General features: G+C 35.9%; 1 protein-coding gene across 4 annotated transcripts in view; it reads left to right on the top strand.

The window, feature by feature from the left end:
- MIA2 (MIA SH3 domain ER export factor 2) overlaps positions 1-20,902 on the top strand; it is a 28,952-nt gene extending 8,050 nt beyond the window's left edge. For 3 of the 4 annotated variants that reach the window (XM_010711705.3, XM_010711706.3, XM_010711709.3), the window contains 23 exons: positions 522-653; positions 2,166-2,187; positions 2,296-2,384; positions 2,523-2,591; positions 3,144-3,254; positions 3,435-3,506; positions 3,938-4,042; positions 6,568-6,690; positions 7,252-7,375; positions 8,079-8,125; positions 8,327-8,417; positions 9,632-9,770; positions 11,341-11,442; positions 12,530-12,590; positions 12,913-12,948; positions 13,755-13,822; positions 14,498-14,577; positions 14,925-15,056; positions 16,886-17,044; positions 17,685-17,816; positions 18,859-18,935; positions 19,322-19,544; positions 20,347-20,902. In XM_010711705.3, the coding sequence (XP_010710007.1) occupies positions 522-653; positions 2,166-2,187; positions 2,296-2,384; positions 2,523-2,591; positions 3,144-3,254; positions 3,435-3,506; positions 3,938-4,042; positions 6,568-6,690; positions 7,252-7,375; positions 8,079-8,125; positions 8,327-8,417; positions 9,632-9,770; positions 11,341-11,442; positions 12,530-12,590; positions 12,913-12,948; positions 13,755-13,822; positions 14,498-14,577; positions 14,925-15,056; positions 16,886-17,044; positions 17,685-17,816; positions 18,859-18,935; positions 19,322-19,544; positions 20,347-20,495 (2,343 nt within the window). In that variant the 3' untranslated portion in view covers positions 20,496-20,902. The remainder of the gene's footprint in view (positions 1-521; positions 654-2,165; positions 2,188-2,295; positions 2,385-2,522; positions 2,592-3,143; positions 3,255-3,434; positions 3,507-3,937; positions 4,043-6,567; positions 6,691-7,251; positions 7,376-8,078; positions 8,126-8,326; positions 8,418-9,631; positions 9,771-11,340; positions 11,443-12,529; positions 12,591-12,912; positions 12,949-13,754; positions 13,823-14,497; positions 14,578-14,924; positions 15,057-16,885; positions 17,045-17,684; positions 17,817-18,858; positions 18,936-19,321; positions 19,545-20,346) is intronic. The other variant, XM_031553608.1, reaches the window with a different exon arrangement.
- Positions 20,903-21,132: the final 230 nt, after the last annotated feature.

Below are 21,132 nucleotides of genomic sequence, written 5' to 3' on the forward strand. Positions count from 1 at the left end.
GTAGGGCCGAGCCGTGCTCCCGGGGAGCGGCGGGGTCCGGCTGCTCGCTGAGCCGCCCGGAGAGATCGATACGCGCTGCCCGCCCCTTCGGGGTGGGAGAAATACCGAAAAGCTGGAACGGGGCAGAGATCCCCTCCTAGCTTGTGCCTTGCTGAGGTAGTGGTGGTTTTAAAGCTTTATTAAAGAATTAGAGATTGAGGTTTGCTGTATGGCAACAGGTTATTTAAGACACGTTGCATTTACTGCACGCATTGAGTTGTGACTATCGCACACGGCAAGAGAGGTTCTCAGAGCTTTGTCTGGTCCTTATCAGATCTTGCTGGATCCTTTTTTTTTTTTCCATTTGGTAAATGTATAATGCAAAACTCAGGCTCCTGTTAACCACCATCTTGGAGTCTCGGAAAAGCTAGATGTACAGGCCTGTGCCTCCTGCCTTACACGTTGACTTAGATTACTTCTTGTGTCTGTTTCGGTTGAAAATATTTACCTCCTCAGTTCAATCTTTCAATTTTACTTTTCAGGCTGTGGCATCACTGCCTGAAGACATGAGACCGGGACCTGATCTCTATGGTTTCCCTTGGGAAGTAGTGATCGCTGTCAGCATTGCTGGAGCCTTTACAATTTTCCTGTTCCTATATAGAAGTTATCAGTCAGTAAGTGTTCAATTGGCGTGCAGATATATAGACTACATTGACAGTTTCTAACAATTTAAATTGTTACTCTGCAAGGTACATAATACTTCATCGCAGTAGGTTTAAAACTCTGTATTTAGACTCTCTTTAAAAAAAAAAAGGAAAAAGCTGGGAAGTAGCCTGCTTTGTCAAGACAGGAGGTGTTTTTCTAAAGTAACGAAGTAAAAACAATCTGGGTGAATCCCCATCAAGGGACGCATTTTAAAAAACTTTGACCATTGACCTTGATGCTACGTGTCAGAGTACTGAACTGATTTTATTTTGAGCTGTTTGTGAGTAGTAAGCTGGAGAAATGTGGTACTGAAACCTCTTAACACAAACATCAGATGATATTTTTGAGGTATGGGTTGCCTTCCATTGTTATAACTTAGATCCTCACCCACGCAAATCTGCTTACCAACATCTCCCTACTAAAGAAATGAATTCATTATCCATAATCCAGTATTCCTTAAGTTTTGTTTGTGCTCATGGAGTCAGAGTATGATTTTTGGTGCTAGATGTAATGACTCTTGTCTTTGAAGATAGGCTGTGTGGCATCTTTATTTTTCAGATAAGAGCAATTGCATTTGTATTAAAGGTTCTGACATCTCATTAGACCTGGAAAAATACCACCTATTCTGCAGCAGCAGTTCAGGTTGTCTGGAATAGGGGTCTTTATTTGTATAAGTTAATGTATCTGTAATTTTTTGTCATTCCTTTAGTGGTTTTTTGTTTTGTTTTTATTTGCTTTTTTTTTTTTAACTGTATTCCATTCCTGTCAATGGATATAAAATGTAAGTTTCAACTTAACTTGAGTCAAATAGCAACTCTACTATTGTTTTCCTCTTGCACATCACCCAGTATCAATCCTTTTAGAGATTGAGAGGATAGGTATGCTTATGAGTTCGTTCTATTTTTCTTGCTTAAACTGTTTGACTTGGAATGAGAAGGATACAGGGAAATTCAGAGAGAAATTCATTCTCCTTAGATGTCAGAGACATGTTCCAGGCACATCTGTGACAGAAATGTCACGTTACAACATTTTGGTGGGCTCATTCAACTTCCTCATCTCTTGTCCAGGCTGGTAGTAGCGTTTTATCCTGCTGTTTGTTTGATTTTGGTTCTAGGGCATTAGTCCTCACGTGGCAGCCTCTGATTTGGTACTTCCCACAAGGGGAAGTGGGCAGGATGCCCATCAAGTAGTGCCCTTACTGCAGCTCTGACTGCTGTGTATTACAGCATGCGGTTTCTTGCTCTTTCACAGGAAGTTAAGTCTGAGCTGGCATGTAGAGTAACTATCCTTTGTCCTTCCTCTCTTCTTCAGGCCGTTACCACTTTGTGTTCGCAGTGTTACGTGACTGCAGCCTTTATTTGTGTTCTTTCTTCATTTCAGTGGGTGACCTGATTATTACTATAGACAATAGTTTTCAGATACTATGTAAGAGTAATTAATCAGAGGTTTTCAAGGTTGTTTTTTTTTTCTTTTTGTTTCAGGTTAGAAGTCGACTTTATGTAGGTAAGCTTATTTTTCATAGTTTGATGCATAACTTTCATAAACTTTTTTTTTTTTTTGCTACTTTTTATTGTGTGAATGTTGCAACATCTAGCTGTCTGTTTATTTTAGGAAGGGAAAAACAGCTTGCCAATAAAATTGCTGAACTAGTTGAAGAGAAATGCAAAATTCTTGAGAAACTCAGCCTTAGCAAAAAAGAGGTAACACACCAACCTTCCAATTCAGTGCCTTATTGATATCTCACACTGTAATCAAAATTTGTGTTTGACTAGATTATTATTTATTCTGTTCTTTAGGCAATTTTTTATATAAGTTCTGATTTTTTTTTTTTTTTTCAGTTGGAAGATTTAGAATTGTCTCTAAAGGATGACAACGTTATGAAAGAATCGGATGGATCTCTTTTTGAGGTACAAAAAAAAAAAAGAGGGAAAAAGATGAAAGGAAATTATCATCTGATACTAGAGCAAATGGCATGTTAGACAACAATTAATTGGTTAAGCAGGAGAGATAGGACGCTGCAGGAAGTATGTTCTCATGTTCTATTTACTTCAAATGCATTTTATAGCCTACTGGAATGTTTTAAAATTACCAGGACTTTTAAAGAAAAGACATGCATAAGTACAGAATAGCATCATATTGACACAGTAACAAAATATCCCCTGTACTTAGTGTATATTTGTAAAAGATTTCAAAAAAATTTGAATGAAATAACGGACTATATAAAAATTATGTAACAAAAAAGCAAATTGATCTGTTTTGTTCTGCACCTCAGACCCAATAGTTAGTTGCTAAAGGTTTTGTTAGCATGCATGAGTCTAGAGTGCTTTGAGATCTATACTTGATATGCTGATGTTAAGTGTACTTTGTCATTTTTGCATTAAAATGAAATTTAAAACGTACTCTTTTTATGTAGTTAATGTCAAGTGTGTTTTGTTAATTGTCAAAACAACTTGATTTAGGAAACACATGAAAAACTGAACAAATCAAACTTGGAACTCAACCAAGAAATAGAGAATCTGGAAAAGGAACTGGAAGAAGAAAAATCCAAGCAATCAGAAAATGATAAATTGGTAAGAATAGAAATGATCTTTTCTGTGTTGCAACTCATTTTAATGTTCTCAGAAAAACAGCTTTGTCTGGTTTGGAGGTAGCAACCTTCACAGTTCGAAAATTAAAATAACTTCAGTAATTGCTTAGACTTTTCCAGTCAATTCTATTGAAGAAGCTGTATAAAAAATAATTATTTTCAGGTGGCTGAAATTCAGGAAAGACTGGAATCTTTGGAGAAAGAAGCAAAATCTATCCAATCACAAGTTGCTGAGGTATGTCTTATTTTATAGTTTCTGTTTTCGAAGCTTCATCATTCCTTCGTTCTCAATGTAGTTACTTCTTTAAAATTTTGACTAGTAGGAGGCAGAATTAATTTGGTATGTAAATGAGAAGAATTGCAAAGGCTTTAATATTTCTTTGTGCCATGGTTTACTAAATTTTAATTTCATATAGCGATTGTCACTTATTATATTGCACTTACAATGCAATTCCATTGTCTTCTCTTTGCTCTCTTACTCTACAATGGTACACGTTGTTGCAAAACTACCGTCTGCAAAAGCTGTCGAAATTGTGATAAAAAGATCAGAATACAAATGTAACGTACTTAGACATATTAAGAATGAGTCCATGGTGACTCTACTTGTTATGTCTTCACATACACTGTTGAAACAGCACACTTTTTTTCTTTTTTTTAAAAATGTAGGCCAAGTCCACCCTAAAAGTATATCAGATTAATACAGAGAGACTCAAGACATCTCTTCAAGATGCAATAGATGAAAACCACCAGCTTCAGGAGAGTGAGAAACAGGTAAGTTCTTCCTAGTTAAATTCCTTAGAAATTTTATCTTTGTACAGTGCTTTGTAAATGTGATTTCTCCAAGGAGTTCCTCCTGCACGGGTCTGTTAGTAGCCCATGAATGTTCTTGTAAATGGAATTAGGAAGAGCGGGCATACCTTTAAAATGGTGATGGAAAAATTTTGTCTGAAGTAGTTCCATATTGATTAAAAAAACAATAAAAAAATAGAAGAAATACATATACAGATTATTGAGGAAGATGACATGTAGTAATGTGACACTAATAGGATTTTTGCTGAGGAAAGCAGAGATGTAAGCAAGCCTGCAGCTTGGATTCTTTTTAGCAGCAAAGAGAATGGTTTTATTTGATAAAAGCAAACAAATGAAGAAATGACAGACTGTGCAAAAGACAGGTAGGGAACTTAATGTAGTGCTGTTGTGGATGAATTCGTGGGAAGTCAGATCGGTAATGTGGAGATACAGAAAGGACTGTTACTTCTCAAGTTTTAGCTGTTTATTTATTTTTGCTATAGCCAGATCTCAAAGAATGGTGGTTATTTTAAAGTTTTCAGCATATGCAGTAGACATTCAGTGTAATGCCAAATTTTATAATGAACTTAGGATTTCTAACAAAAAAGATAATATTTCTGAACATTGAACACTACATAAACTGTTTCATTTTTTTATGGATGTGTACTTGTTTTCCTGTCTGACTCATCTCCTTGTTGTGAAATGTGTCCTGGCAGGTATTTTGAAGAGCTAGGCATACAGGCCTGTTGATTTTGTTAAAGCACCTTTGATATCACACTTGCTGGTTTGTCGGGAAGTTACTGGAAATGGTAAATTTTCTGCTAGAGAAACATTCCAGATATGCACAACTCTGTTATCAGTAGAACTTAATGTTGTTCTTACTTTTAGCAGAGTTAGATGTTTGACTACACCAATAAAAATTAAAATGGGGGGAAGGGATGAGGAGAGTTGTGTTAGATGCTGTGTGTGGACAAACAGCAGATGTTGGTTTGAATTATTTTCTTTCAGTTCTTTTTCATCAAATCTGTATGTAACTTTCTGTGAGAAGGAAGTGTCTGATCTCAGTCTTTATTGCCAGTGTGACAACATCTCTCTGAAATTTTGTGAAGCTGTACGCAATTAAAAGTTTTAATAGAGTTTTTTTTCTAGTAGCTTTTTACTAGTAGCTTCTTGGTTTCAGACAAATTTTCTGTTTATTTCTTCTTGAAGAAAAGATTGTTCTTTTTCTTTCTTCCACTTAAAAATAGGACTTAAAGCAAGGTAATACTGAGTGCTGAAAATTACTGTTTTATAGACAATAGTTTTATGTCAGGCAAACTCAGGAGAAATTCAGAAAAACAGCCATTGGGATGTAATCAATTTGTCAGGTTCATAACTACATATATATTTTTAATTCCCTCCAGATAAAATAACCTGATATAGTCATTTGTTAACCACCTTATTTAGGATGAGTAAGTTAGGGTTGGGTAAGTTAGGATGAGTGCAGTTTGTCATTATATCATAGCTGTGTTGCCGTTTTTAGTAATTTCAGAATGTCTGTATATGTTGCATTTCGCTGTGCTTTTAGTGAATGAAGAACCTGGAAAGTAGTTTATAGAGCCCCGTAAGAAAAGAAGAGAAAGTATCTGCTTTGTTTATTTGTGTTTTCTTTTATAAGGTTGTTTAAGTGTGTGAACTAGTTCACTCTACTGGACTATCCCTTTCTTTTTCTTTTTTTTAAAGATGGAATTTCACTTATGCTTAAAAGGTAACAAAAATGTTATTTGTTCACAGAAATTAGAGTACTTTTTTCCTCTGCTTGCACTAATGGGTCATCATCTGGCGCATCACAGTTTAAACACTGTAACAGATGTGCTCTCTCAGATTTATGACGTGTCAGGGCCTTCTAGTTTGAACAAGGGAAATGCTAACGAACTCCACGTTCCTATTTTTTGTTTGTATGTTTATTTGTGGGTTGGGTGGTTTTTATGTTTTTCTCCAGGAACATTAGAAATATATGCTGCTTTATTTCACTGCACATTGTTGCTTTTTTTCCTTCACTGTTATTCTTACAAGAACATAAGTAAGGTGAATTTATTTTCTGTTTGGCTTTATGCAGAAGCTACTCAAAGTTTAGTTTCCCTTTTAGGAGTGATGTTTAATGATAAACAGAGTTGTATGTCTTCTGTATTAACAAAAAGAGTACTTTTCTTTTGTTGGTAATACCCAGCTTGCACTAAGCTGTAAATTCATACGTGGCTTTTACTGATTGAAAGATGCAGTTGTGTGCCAGTAGCCAAACTACTGTAGTAAAAGCAATGGAGCAATAACATAGAATTTGTTTTCGAATCTTGAGAATTTAACTGTCTTGTAGTCTGTGTTTGTTTAATTCATATTGGTGGATGAGAGATTAAAATTCTGCTTTTGAAAAGACAGTACACGTATACACGTAACATGCTCAACTGATATTCATCCTTGATTTTTGGTTCTAAGAAATAATCACCCTAACCTAGTATTTCCCTTTTTAGCTTTTACAAGAAGCTGAAGGATGGGGTGAACGATTTAGTGAACTAAATGAACAAACTAAGATGTTGGAATCGTCTAAAGCAGATACAGAAGAAGTATTGAAAGATAAAGAGAGTCAAGTCAAGGTAAATCATGAAAGTCAGCTTTGAATTGGATTACTCAAACTCATGCTAACCATGAAGTTTCAAGAGAATTGAACAAATGATCTCTGTCTTGATACTCTTGATAAGTTGTTTTGAGTTTTTTGTTTGCTGTGTCTATCCTCTAATATCTCCTTTTCTGCTAAACAAATAAAGTTGCTTAGTAGCACAGGGAGCTTTATGACAGTCTTGGAAGCCAGCAGGTCTTAAAAAGGAGAAACACTTTTGATTCTTATAAATAGGAATATTTTTTCTGAGATTTGGATTATGGGGGTTAGGGCCTTATTCGTACTCACAAGTCTTGTGAAAAGCCTACTCATATGGGTACTTGAACAGTCTTGCCTGAGCATACCATAACATGCAGTATATTCTTTAATGGGAAGAGTATAATGTTGGACGTGGAGAATCCTACACATAAAGCTCACTTGATCAACTAAGGGAACTAAATAAAAGTTAGAAAACCTGGAAAAGTAGTTGTATTATTAATTCAGTTTTTATTATTTGTACTTATTTTACTATTCTTGTTTTGTGTGGGGTTTTTCTTAGTCGTTGACACAGTACTTGTTAAAGATGAAAGATTGGAGTTCAGCAATCAGAGATGAAGATGATGCTGAAGATAACCACTGGGACACTGATTTAAAGGGTGAAACAGAAAATGGAGAGCATTTAGGTATGATATTAAAAATATTTCAATAGATATCAAACCAACAAACTGAATAAAAATTGGATTTTCAAAACTCACCAAATGTTATTCATGACAGACAAGTTATTTGATGCTTAGAAACTTCTGGAATAATGGTAGTCTGTGTTACCATAGAGTAATGGATGGGTATAGATACAAGTGTATTAATTGTTATAGAGAAATGAAAAGACTCAATGCCTGGTCTCTTACAGAGTGACTTAGCTTATGTTAATATTAGGCAGTGATTTTCAGACGTACATAGGTGGGAACCTTACTTTAATTTCTTCCTAAAGTTCCTCCAACCAGTATTACTGTGGGTCCCTAGAGCTTAATTTCTACTTTCTTGTCATTACACAGCTGTTAGTTGTTGCAGGCGGTGTGACAGCACAGGGGATAAAGATGTGGATCCCCTGAAAAAGCAGCACAGAAGAGCCTTTCCTCCTTCTGATTAATGCGTGGCTTCTCTTTTGCTTTTGATGATAGCACAGAGTGCAGCAGTAAATCTTAGAATGCATTCACTCTTAGTCTGAGTCTGTCAGGGAGGGAAAAACACTTATTTTCTGTTTTAAAATATGCTTTGCCTATTGTGGCATTTTTAAATAAAAATAAACTGATGCCAGTAGCAGAGTAGTAAGCTCTGTCACAAATCTTTCTGTGCTTTATATGTGATACATTCTATTCTGTCAATCAGATGATCAGCAAAAACGAACCATAAAGAAATTGATCTATGCTGCAAAGGTATGTGATTTTAAGAAATTTGTGGATGGAATGGGGGTGGGGAGGGAATCTAAATGCAATATATGTGATTTTTTAATGCTAAATTTAATTGTAAATAGCTATCTAGTGGTATCACAAAGTTGTGCAATTTTGTTGCTTAAATATTTTTGCATACAAACAGTTTCTAATAATTTTAAGCTACTTTTTTCATTTTGATTGTAGTTAAATGCTTGTTTAAAGACCATGGAAACAGAAAGAGATCAAATGTATTCAAAATTGTCTGATGAAAGTAAAGCTAAGGGAGAACTTACAGGTAATTAAATGACATATTATTTCCACTAAAAACTGGACTGAGTTTAAGTTAATAGATCTACTTGATGTATGTATTCAAAATGCCTGTTTGAATTGCTTAGGTATTTTAAATATTTGATTTTGGTGGTGAAGCAATCCAAGTTTAGTAATTTATAATTGACTGCTAAAACCATTTCTAAATTTTATTGCACTCTTTTGGAGTATGGAAGTTACAAAATCTTAAAATATCTGGCCTAAGTGATGTTAGTAAATACAGACTATCTTTACATAAATATAGGACGTGAAACAGTGGACTTTTAGTCTAAAATTTTAAAACAACCTACTAAAATTGATAGTTTAGTTGTAGTGTAAGCTGAATACTTATTAAAATCTGAAGTACTGAATTTTAGAGCATTGAAACTATAAGTATTTTTATGTTTTCCTTTGTTGTATAGGTCGTACTGAATTAAACTTTATGAAATGAAAATACTGCTGCTACAATTTGAAAATTCTGTAACTAACTGTTGCTTTTGTTGATGAAAGCAAGCAGAATAGCCATCACACGTTGATATTTGAATGATGGTATGCTCTGTAAAACTGTATTTTTCCAGTGCTTAATGGTCATTTAAACTGACCTCTTCTGCTGATGCATTTTTCAAATCGATATTTACTCTGTCCTAAAAGTACTTAGACTTACGTGAAGCTCTTAGGAATAGTAAGGCTTTTTAGGCTTAGGAGTAGTAAATAAAGAGCATGACTGATTGTAATCTGGATAGATAAAGTAGTTAGACAAATAATTGAGATTTAAGGCTGGAATTATCCCTTCAGGCATCTTTGCAAGACTTTGTATGGGTAATCTACAAGAATATATGATAAAGATTTTACTCTTTTAGTGGAGTAATGACAATAATAAAAGCTGTAAATAAAGATTTACATTGTGAGTTACAAAACTGCATTGTCTAGAGAAGCTCTACCGTTTGGAGGGGTTGCAAAGATTAGTTGTTTGCTCAGAACTGTGCTTTGTGGCAGGTAGAGAATATAATTGCTGGCTTCCCATCAAAAGGCCAATACTGTTTCTCAATTTGTATAATCTACTGAAATGTATTAATACACGTTATTGCATACTTTATTAAGTTAATGTGGTATCCAAAGTTTTTACAGTCTAGACATGTTACAAATACTTCAATTTTGTGAACTGTATGTAATTCCTAATATAATTATTTCTGTATTTGACAGAACGTATAGAAAACCTCCAAAGTGAACAGGTTTCCTTACAATCTGAAAATGAACGTTTGGAAAGTGAAGTTCAAAAGCTTCAGCAGAAGCTTAAAGTTATGACTGAGCTTTATCAAGAAAATGAAATGAAACTACACAGGTGATGGTTCCTCCTGACTTTTATATTAAATGCTTGTTGCTTGACATTCACATGTTTCTGTTCAGGGGGCTGAAAATGATTGAAAATTTGAATATGGTTTTACAGAGCTGTCTGATGTAAGAAAATTCTGTTATGTTGTACCTTTGTGTACATTTGTGGTCAAAGTAGTTTTAACTTGTCTCCGTAGCAGTAATGGCATGTTATTTTAGGACTTTTCCACAAGTAAATATGGAGAAAAGGAGAAGTGGAAAAGTAACTAGTCTTTTAATCTATGGAGTAAGTTAGGTGAAGTTAGAAAGCTTGACTTTTAAATAAGGATATGATCTAATTCATCTGTCAAAGGTGCTGAAAGAAATACAATCAGTAACTTGTTTAACTGTGGAGTGTATTTAATGTGGTAACAATAGAACTGGTAAAGTCTGTGGAAGGCTGATGCTACGTGTAAAGCTAAGCTAGGAGTTAAACGTGGACAAGCTAGCTATTATCAGTAAGCAACACAGAACTTCTGTGAGTTAGGCTTTCCTTACCAACAAAGAGGCAATACAAAGGCTGTACCGTCTGCTTCCCAGAAAGAATGATGGTAGGGGTTGTGACTTATTGCCTGAAATAAAATTCGGAAAGGATTGGGAATCTGCCTGGTAGAGATGGGATGGAACATGTAAAACCTTCAGCAGCATATGTGACTGTGTAGCTTTGGTGGGAGTAGGGGGGGAATCATTATAGGGCATGAATTTACAGTTCTACTAGCCAAAAATTACTACTTCGAGGAGAAAACATAATTCTGAAGGTAGCAAGAGAAGCAGCACAAGTCTTGATTCTGTACTAGGCAGTATGCAGGGCCTATTTTAAGTGTTACTTTCAACAATAAACTGCTCTGTAGTTCATATATAATACATGCTAGTGCAGCAAAACCCAAAAATCCACTACATTAGCATTTGATTTTAAAAGAGATGAGGGAATAGAAAGGAACCACTTAAAAATTAGCCATTTAAACAGACCACGCCAAAGCTCAACCAACCTGTGCTGCTTGTCAAAGACAAGAATAGCCAATATGCATTGAAGTTAGTTTGATAGCTGAATAAAAGAGGCTATTAGTACTAACAGGACATCTGCTAAATAGCTGCTGAAATAGCACTGAAAGATAATGTAGGTCTGTGTAGTTGTTTTTTTTTGGTTGTGGTTGTTTTTGGTTTTGGGGGGGAGGAAGCAGGGAGTTACGTGCTTTTTTGTTTGTTTTAAATAGAAATACTTACTCCCTAGAGAGTAAATGTTTTGCAAAAGGAGAACTTTAGTATTTGTGAGTTTAAATCGTCTTCCAGAATGGTTTTTAGGAGTAGTGTTAATGCTTCATAATACAAAACTAATGAACTGAATAAATTAATATGAATAAAATCTAGTCCTGTTTCTGCCACTTAGTTTGTTGTCTGTAAAATCCTTTATCTAGATAAACATTTTCTATACGTTCTAGCCAAGTAACTTTGAGATTTTGAGATTTTGTTTCTTGATATTCTGACTACAGAATTGTTGACTTAAAAACAGAATTAACCTTAGTTTGTGAATTTTCTTAAAGAAAACTGACAGTAGAAGAGAGAGAACGCCTACAAAAAGAAGAAAAGCTTTCGAAAGTAGATGAGAAAATTACTCATGCTGCTGAAGAACTAAACAGCTACAGGTAATGACAAATTTTATTCACTTGTTTGAAAGTGAACAAAAGGCAACAGAGAATACCAGAAGAAGTGAATTTCTTCCAGATTGTTTCCTTTGTGTGTGTGTGTGTGTGCGTGCTTGTTTGTGTGTAGTTACACATACATAATTGAGAACAGAATACCAGTGAGAGCTTTTTGATTGGAATGTTATTCATAATTAAATGTCAGCTGGATAGGCATCAAAATAAGAAGCTAAAATGAAAGTAACATTCGGTTCTCCCATCATTCTGAACATATTCACTCTGTAGTTCTAGTGTTCTATTTCTGTATGTTTGAGTTGTAAAATAGTATTACTGCTTAGAAATTCTTTCCTAAAGCACTCTAATGCAAGAATATTTTCTATAATTTTTTAACTGGTTTTCTCTGTTTCGTGTTACACCTGCTGTTCTGTAGTTTCTCTTCTTTGATCTGTAATGTATATTTGCTGTCTTCCTGTAGTGCTTCTGAGAGCGTTGATTCAAAGTGAACAGTACTGATCAGCTACGCTTTCTGAACATTACAGTTCTGAACAATTACAGTAATTTTTCTTTGGAATATGAAGTTACTGTAGGCATTCTTCAGTATTCTTACAGGAATACAGAATTCACGTTTTAGCATCCTCAGCATGTATCTGTGGCCCATCTGCAGAGGCTGTGCACAGGAGACTGACAACAAGGTGGCTTCATGCTTTCTGTGGTCTGGAAATAACCTTAGTGCAAGTAACTGTCCCTCAGAACTGACCAGTAGCCTGAAATGGCATAAGGTTCCAGCCAGTTAACAGTTGCTGCACTGGTAAGGCTGGCTGTTAGAGCATTATGTAGAGGGATATCCTTTAAATTGAAGCATATCACAGACCTGAAGAGTTGGGAGGGATGTGTTTTTAGCATCCTGTATGTACTACTTTAAGGACCACAGGATACACAAAAATGACATCAGTGCTGTTAAATCCAGGCCTAAGTAACAATACTTCCTTCTAGATACAAAATCTTAAGTACTACGATTGTGCTTTTTATATTTAAAACTACTTTTTCTCAGCAGTTTATTACAGCATCATAAATGCTATTTTTGTTACAGAGAGAGAGCAAAAGATCTGGAAGAAGAGCTAGAACGAACCATTCGCTCTTATCAGAATCAGGTATGTGCTTTGTGTTACCTGGCATCTGTGCCAAATAGGATGGATGCTACTGCACTGAAATACCACTTCCAGTTAGGTTGTGGCACTTCATCTGGCTTTTGTTTTCTTCTCTTTTAACCTCTCTTACACCATCTGTTTTGGTTGGCTCAGTTTCTTAGCAGAGATCATATGTAACTTTATGAAAAAGGAGCTTTGGTTTAAGTTTGTCTCATAATTATACACATTAAATTTATGAATGAGAGCATTTACTCAATCTTAATTTTTCTTCTTTAGATGAATAATGCTCTTCAGTAATGATGTAACAAATGTTTTTTTTCCACAGATTACTTCACACGAGAAGAAAGCTCATGATAATTGGGTAAGTTCAAAACACTAAATGTTCTTAATTCTGTGTCAGCTACTGTCTCTCTTTTCAGTGATTTGAATAGCTTGCTTTATGAGCTCAGTAGAATTTAAGTACTGCAGCGTTATTTGCTACTGCACTAAATCTGCTTGAATAACATGCCATCATTTAATAAGTGTGTGACATTTTGCTAACAACACAAGCATTTGGCTTTGCTTCAGTGCCATTTTAATATTTTTCCTGGATGCACTCCATTCCTTTTATCTACTAATAGAAGACATTATGTCCTGTGAGAACAGTGTGTTCCATTGACAGCTTCCTAGGAATGGTGCTATAAATTCCATTTTTACTTTTTTCCAAACAGAAATCATTACAATATCTCCTGACTAATAAAATCTTCAGTTTTGCAGAATGGTCTGTATGAGATCATCCTGTTAAAATAGCACTTCATGATTGTAATATAGATTTGAATTGTATTAATTTAATATAAATTTTTCTTACGTAAAATCGGAGATTTTAAATCTTGTATGTATTCTATAGATGCTTCAAAGTAGCTATAGCTTAAGAATTCCATTCCTGCAGTTCTAAGAATCTGCTGGAAAGCCTTCTTGTTTCCAAAAAGTTAGCTAGCAGAACTGCTAGAGTCATTTGGTGATGTCTCTGAGGCTCTGTTTCATGTGCTTTATGCATCAGTAGCATGCAATGAAAATACAATCTCCACACCTCAGATAGAAAAATGTCTTAGATCTAGGAGCTCTCACATTTATGAAGGATTTAATTAATAAAATATCTAAGCATCTGATTTTTGTCCCTCTTGGAAGCTGACAGCTCGTGCAGCTGAAAGACAACTCAATGATATAAGAAAAGAAAACGCTCATAACAGACAAAAGTAAGTGCAGTCTTGATCTGATTCTAAACAAATGTGATTTGACACATGGGGACGTTTTGGATTTGTGCAATTCAGTGTTTTCTAGACCTGTGTTAACCAATGGTAATCATGATAGGGCAGAGTGAGCACAGTATTCCATTGTAGCTCTGAAAGACAGGCAGTTGAGGATTCCTGTAATAATGCCATGCAAGAAAATATGAACTGTGTGAGGTATTGAATTAGTTCATGAAAGAAGCAGAGTGTAGTACTAGGACTCTGAGGTTTTGATGATATTGTTTTTCTAATATGTATGAATTAACAAGAAGTCATGATTACCAAATGATCTTGCAACTTGTAGTTCAGAAGTCTGTACTGACCTAATGGCCTAGGTGATGGGAGGGAACTTTTGGATGTACAGTTAAAGTAACACCTGAAGCATATCTTGGAGTGCTCATGAGAGCATTGCTGTGCTAGCACTTGTGATATCTAACATGCTGTTCAACTTCTGAATTCCAGTTTAAATACAGTAGCATAAAGAAATTTGAGGAATTACTAAATTCAGCGTTCTGTGACATCCCTTGTCTTTTTTTATTTAGAGAATGAAATCTGTCTGTCTGTTTAGCACTTACAGTGGGAAAGTTAACAGTAAGCAGTGCAGTCTGCTAACATTCTTGCACTTTCTTTGTTTATTTACAGATTAACTGAAGCAGAATTTAAACTTGACCTTTTAGAAAAAGATCCTTATGCTCTTGATGTTCCAGTTAGACCATTCAGAGGTACAGTATTGAATTGTAAAATAGACCCTAATAGTTCTGAATTCTGCTTCTGTTTCCTGAGCTGACACACATCTAATTGTTTCAAACCTATCTTGGCCATGTGTATGTACAAATAAGTCATGTTAAAAAAAAAAAAAAAGTCCTAAGTTGCTCTAGGTAATATTGAAACTAAGTGTTGGGAGCATTGATGAGAGTAGACTGGAAATATGACACATACAGTAACTGGAACGCAGTTCTCATTTCACTTACTGAATTTAGTTTTAAACTTCACTTAAGAAGTTAAGTAATTAATACAGCTTGCTAAACTGAGTATTGTGAACTTGAGTATTTTGTTTTAACTGTTCCAGAGCATTCCCCATATGGACCCTCACCAATGGGCCGGCCTTCATCTGAAACAAGAGCTTTTCTTTCCCCTCCAACTTTATTGGAGGGTCCTTTAAGGCTTTCACCTATGCTTCCAGGTGCAGGAGGAGGAAGAGGTACAATTCTTAAACTTGAAAACCTGTCTGTTCTGGATTTCTCTCTCCTCTGCTATAAATCTGTCACACCTTTTCCTCTTACTGGTGACAAAAGCATTAAAACAACCAATTCAGTATAAACAGACAAACTCTTCCTGTTTTTCATCTTGCTTCTAAATCTGTATAATGTACACCAGTACAATGGAAAATTTTGTTCACAAACACTTCGCAAACACAAATTGAGAAGAGAGCCAAACTTGGTCTTATATCTTGGACAAATGCAGTTCTGCTGAAATAACTTCTGATGTTAAATGAGTCAGTTAGATTTCTGAAGAAAAAATAGACACTTCCATCTCATTCATACATTCGTTTAAAGAGAGAGAAGGAAAGTGGAGGTACCTACTTTCTCAACATTTTATTGAGAGTCATGAAAAATGATTCTGTAGGAAGTTACTGATTCAGTGAAATGCTTCTCCCTTTAGTTTTGGAGTTTGAGTCTTATCCCTAGATGCTGAAAGAGAACAGGAAGGTGGTGTCTAAGGAGTAGAATGTACCACTTGAGATAGGTGAAGGAAACCCACAGTGTCTTAGGTCATAAGGGAAGGAAACATGACTCCTTCATGTTTATCTTTTTTTAATGGAAACAGTGTAGGTGAATTCTAGTATGGAGTTCAGCATCTGTTACAGGTAATGAAGAAGCTACTATATAGCTTAGTACTGCTATGAGGTCTGTTGGCAACTGTACTTATTGGGAAATATATGAAAATATTTATAGGGATTTCAATAATCAACATTGATTTTTAAAAACTAGTATTGTCTATTTATGTACTTTAATTCTCCATAAATAATATAGCCGGTTCCATCTGAAAGTTGATTTATGTTCTGAGAGAGGAAAAAAAAAGCTGAGGTTGAATGTTCAACCATAGCTATACTACAAACAAGAAAAAATACAGGTTTGACAACTTTTACTTGAATAGAAGCAATAAGTAATGAAACTTAGATGTCATACCAATCTTCAAATTGTAGCTCAGGTTTTGCTGGTGAGTAAGGTGAAAACTGGATTTCAAAGTGGAGTCTTAGCAAGGAAGGTAACTATGCAAAAGCATAACTGTGGTTCATTTTGCAACAGAACACTAATATAACTTGGATAGATTAAACAAACGATGTGTGTAGTTGATGTAACTGCAGAGTAATTATAGTGCTCGTCTCACTTCGTGCAAGATAGAAAATGGTTTTGAATTCTAGGTTGAATTTCAGAATAGAGGAGGATACCAGAATTGTATATTTTGTCAATCTTCAGAACAAGTCTTACTTGAAAGAAAACTACAAACCTGAAGTCACTCATTGTCACAGTCTCTCTTCTACTTACTTATTTGTTGACCTGGTCTTTTCTGGTTGGTTTTTTTTTTTCTTATAATAGAGACAATGAGAATAGTGTTGAATATAATATGAATAGAAATTTTTAATGAGGATATTAACTTCGAGTGATAATTTTTAAATTGAATAGGTCTTGTTAGTGACAGTTATTTTTAGTGCTAAAAATAACACTTACCATGAACCTAGTAGTTTCTTTGAATTAACGAGTACTCTTGGAAATTATTTTAAAAATATCAGGTAGTGTAGATTACGCTTCTTTTGAACTAAGATATTTTCCTTCCAAACAAACCTTTAAAGGCTTCTTGTAAATCATCATCAGCAAACAGCTGGAGATTCCTGTGGACCCTTGCTCCTCTTGTATCTTGAAAGTGCTGGCATTTCGTGATACATTCCATTGTTTTCAGACTTAATGAAGAAAGACATAATGGAAGGTTTGAAAACATGAGTTTTAGCTATCTGATTTCTTCAATTAGGATCTAGAGGACCAGGATCGACTGTCATGTATGAAGCCAGTAATGAACGAGGAGACATGAGTTCTGATAGATTAACTGATCCCCACAGACCACCATCAGATACTGGATCCCTGTCTCCTCCCTGGGACAGAGAACGTAGAATAATTCTGCCTCCATCAGGTACAGAAATCTGCTTAGCTACTGAAAGAATGGAATTAAGTATTTTTGCTTGCATTAAAGAAACAAAGATACTACAGTTTTAAAAATTAACATTTAAAAAAAAAAAAAGGTATAGAACAATTGTCAGTTGTAGCAAGATATTATAGTTGTATATAAGCCTCATCCACTGCATATGAGCCTGATCATGAAACTCAAAGTTCATTCAGGGTGAACAAACTATATCTGGCAAATTTCCTATTTGCTAGATCTCAGCTACTTACAGGATAATGCAGAGGTACTCCTGTTTTCCTGTCCAGAACTGTGTTCTTACTCACCCTTGCTCTGAATCTGGCTGCTGCAGTTTGCCTTGTAGCTGCATAATAACTAAATTCAGTGCAAGTAAATTGGAAACGTGTTCGAACACTACGAAATGTAATGGGAAATGTCACTCTTAGATTAGTGTGATTTAAAATAAACAATAGATTATTTGTATGTTGGCCTTCATTGCTACTGAATCTAAGATTGCTTTCCCACCCTGTTTAATAGTCACTTTGACTATGTACAAGAGCATAAGATAGCCAGAGAATTTTGCTGGTGTCAAATTGTATGAAACACTGACCTGTTTGGTGATATTTTGATTTTCTGTTTTTTCCAATGATAGGTGAGCCTTATACTGATTCAGTTCTTCCTCCTCGAAGACAAGAAAGATTTTTCCCTAATCCTCCAAATACTGGAAGACTTTCTGGACCAGCAGAGCTGCGGACTTACAATATGCAGTCTTTTGAGAAGACAGGTGGGAATTACTTTACCTGGCTTCTGTGGTACTATCAACCAGAGAATCTCAGTATAGGATGACTGTACTGAGCCATGGGAAGGATTAGCAATAGCAGTCTCTCCTGAGTGCATGGTTCTTCAGCAGTTTGTAGTCTACTTAATGGAAACAGTGGATAACAGTTGGATAACGTTGTTGCCAACATCTAGCAGCTCATTAAGCTTGTGAATGTTGCTCTTCAGAGACATATAATTTCATCAGACTTAGGCATTTGTAAAAATACACTCATCATCTGATCTCAGAAGAGCAACATCTCACAGTAGTGGAATCCAGGCTTCAACTCTAAAGTGAATTGACTACAAATTCTCAGCAAGCTAACATGCCTTTTCTTAAGATGAGATGTCTAACTCCAAAAGCTTAATTTAAGGCAGATATTTGGCAAGACACTTGTCAGAAGGGTTGAAGTTTGACAGAGTTTGAGAGCAACTTAACAGGGATTTAAAACAGAAAGTGTTATGCAGCTTGAGTGTCAAGGAATGAATATGCTCTGCATGGCTTAAAAAATGTTTCAGGTTGTTAAGTAATGGCTTCTCTAACACAGGCAAAGCCTGCTTGAAATGACGTGATGCTGTTGCACTTTATGTCAGGAGCATGTTTTACTGCAGTAATTCCCAGCCTGGGAGAATGGGGGTTAGAGAGTAGGACTTTCAGCTGAAGTGGGAGTTCCCAAAGAAATAAAGTATGAGAAGGGAGAAATGCAACTGCTGTGGTAACCTCTAGGAAAATGCACGTGTAACTTCTAAGGAAAAAAAAAAAAAGCTTTATCTGGATACAAAAAACCTGGGTAAAAAGTACAGCCTGGGAATATTCGTGTGCGAACTGTGCACAGGTTGGTGAAAATGCTGAAACACAGATTTTGTGTTCCTTGTTGTTGTCTTTCAGTCTTCAGAGTAGTTGCTTGGCCCAGCAGTATGTTTAATTTTCTTGCCTGTATCTTCTGATTTAAGAAAAAAAAACTGGGGGGGGGTCAGCACTGAGTAACTTGTTTAACTTCTGCATACAGATGGGCAAACATCTTCAGAAAATAGCCCACTAACAGAACCAACTGGAAATGAGATGAAAGATCATTCTAATCTTAGCGTAAGTAGCTAAACAGAAACTTGATTTAAATATATTTTAAAAAAATAGAAAAAAATTGTCTATAATACTCAATAGCATATTGCACTGTGCAGTCCAAGTTATAAAAATTGTATGTGGAATTTTATCACAGTATTCACTGTCTTGTGAGTTAATTTGAAGATGTTACTAGCATAATGACTGCTGAAAATTAATTAAAACCTGAAAAGTGAAACTACAATCAAGGTGATGGCGAGTGCACCAAAGTAGCCTTGCTCAAGATTATGCTGCTTAGAACTGGTTTATAGCTTGTGTGACAGTCCACATCAAAGCGGACCTGATGAGATTTAAGATATTTTCTTTCCTTTTCCCTTTCCCTAAGCTATCTTCCCTGTTTTAATGTGTTACAGAACTCTCTCCCTGATCAGCTGCTGGCATCTGAAAGTGAAGCAGTCAGCTCAGGGTTTGCTCCTCCACCTTTCCCTCCAGTCAGACCTCCAATGATGCCTATGGATCCCCGAGGACCCTTCATGAGACGACCCCCTTTTCCTCCCCCTCCCCCTGCTGGCATCTACGGACCACGTGAATGTTTTCCAGTACGAGACCTGGGGCTTCCACGCCCTCCGCTGCCAAGTACGTAACTCCTGTTAGCATTTACTTCAGGTTAATGAACATGAGTGGTTTATTGCCTGTTCGTTCAGTTTTAATCTGCACAAACCACTTCTCAGTTTGTCTGACTTTCTGGTTACGGCGGTAGTGTATATTTACTTCTTCAGAGCTGCTCACTGTGGTAGTATTTTTCACTAATACTACCTTTGGAAAAGGGCATACAGTGTTCAGCAGCTGAAAGGTTCCTTTTCTCAAGTAGAAAAGCAAGTAGTTGTGAAGCTGCATCAGACATAAATCACAGAACTTCATCGTTCTTTAGTGGTAAGGTATGCTAATGTCCATACAAAGGCATGCATTTGTGACATACCTGTTAATTGTTTCACTTTGTGGTTTCCATTTTTGGGAGAAGATGCAGGTATCAGATTGAAGGGCTTCTTTCTGCCTCTTGCTGTTCTCAGATTAAGCTGTGAGGAAGTAATCTCTGTCTTCCACAGTAGCTTTACAGTATGACAGCCAAGGGCTACCAAATCAAATTGCACATCAAACTGAAGGCAGTGGTGGCAGCAGCAGCAGCAGCCCATTAGCAGACACTAACTGCTACTGCCACAAGCCTGGCACCAGATCACTGTTGAGGAAAGTGGGTATTTTGTCCTTCCCTTTCCTAGAGTATTTGTCTCGTTGGAGCACATCATCGTCTTAGATGGTTCCACCTTGTGACTTCTAATTGGGTAGGCCATTGTGAGCAGTAAGGTGCATGGGGTAGAAGAGCAGGTGTGGATTTGCTGGTGTGATTGGTATTAACTGGACTACTTTCATTGTCTCACAGTGAGAAATCCATTTCCCATGAGATCCTTTCCTCACTATCCACCTCAGCGACCTGAATTCTTGCCTCCACCCCCACCTCCTGAAAATAGAATTGAGTCACCGCAGTCAAATACATCGGCCACAGAACAACCAGAACCACAAGAGACTTGACAGGTGTTTGAGCACCATGCTGAACTATTTCTCTATTCTTCTAATGGCATTTTCCCTTATGTTAAGTAACTGCTGTTACTTAGGTATAAATAAACTACTTTGCTCAAATTGAAGCTTAATAGAAAATTTTTAGGATAGTATTTTGTAAATAGAGAACAAAATATAACTACAAATATTGTGAATAAGTGATTTCCATTGTACAGTATTCACTTTAAATTAAGTATTTCTAATTTGGGTGATCTCTTCAGAGGTATATAAAATTAAATAATGTGAATTGTTTTAAAAGTGCAGCTGCTTTGTCCTTGTTTAGCTGTACAGGGAAGCTTTGCATGCTAAAAGTGATGCTTGCTCTATGAATAGAATGTGAAAAAACTGAATAAATAAAATGTAAAGATGATGAAATGAAATAATTACTTCTTCACTAATGTGTAGTACCACATTAACAGGAAAGTTTCAGGGAAGGGAAGAGGAACCCAACTACATACATACTCTATTAATAACTTGTAGGTGATCTTTCAGCTTCACAGAATGGCAGATGCCAGCGACTTATCCCTGTGGCACCAGGAAAGGAAAGCAACTCTTATGACTTGAAAACTGCTAGCATAAGGTATATTTCATTGCAGGTGTTCTGTTTTTT

Source organism: Meleagris gallopavo, chromosome 5, assembly GCF_000146605.3.
Source record: "Meleagris gallopavo isolate NT-WF06-2002-E0010 breed Aviagen turkey brand Nicholas breeding stock chromosome 5, Turkey_5.1, whole genome shotgun sequence".
In the NCBI taxonomy this organism is placed as follows: domain Eukaryota; kingdom Metazoa; phylum Chordata; class Aves; order Galliformes; family Phasianidae; genus Meleagris; species Meleagris gallopavo.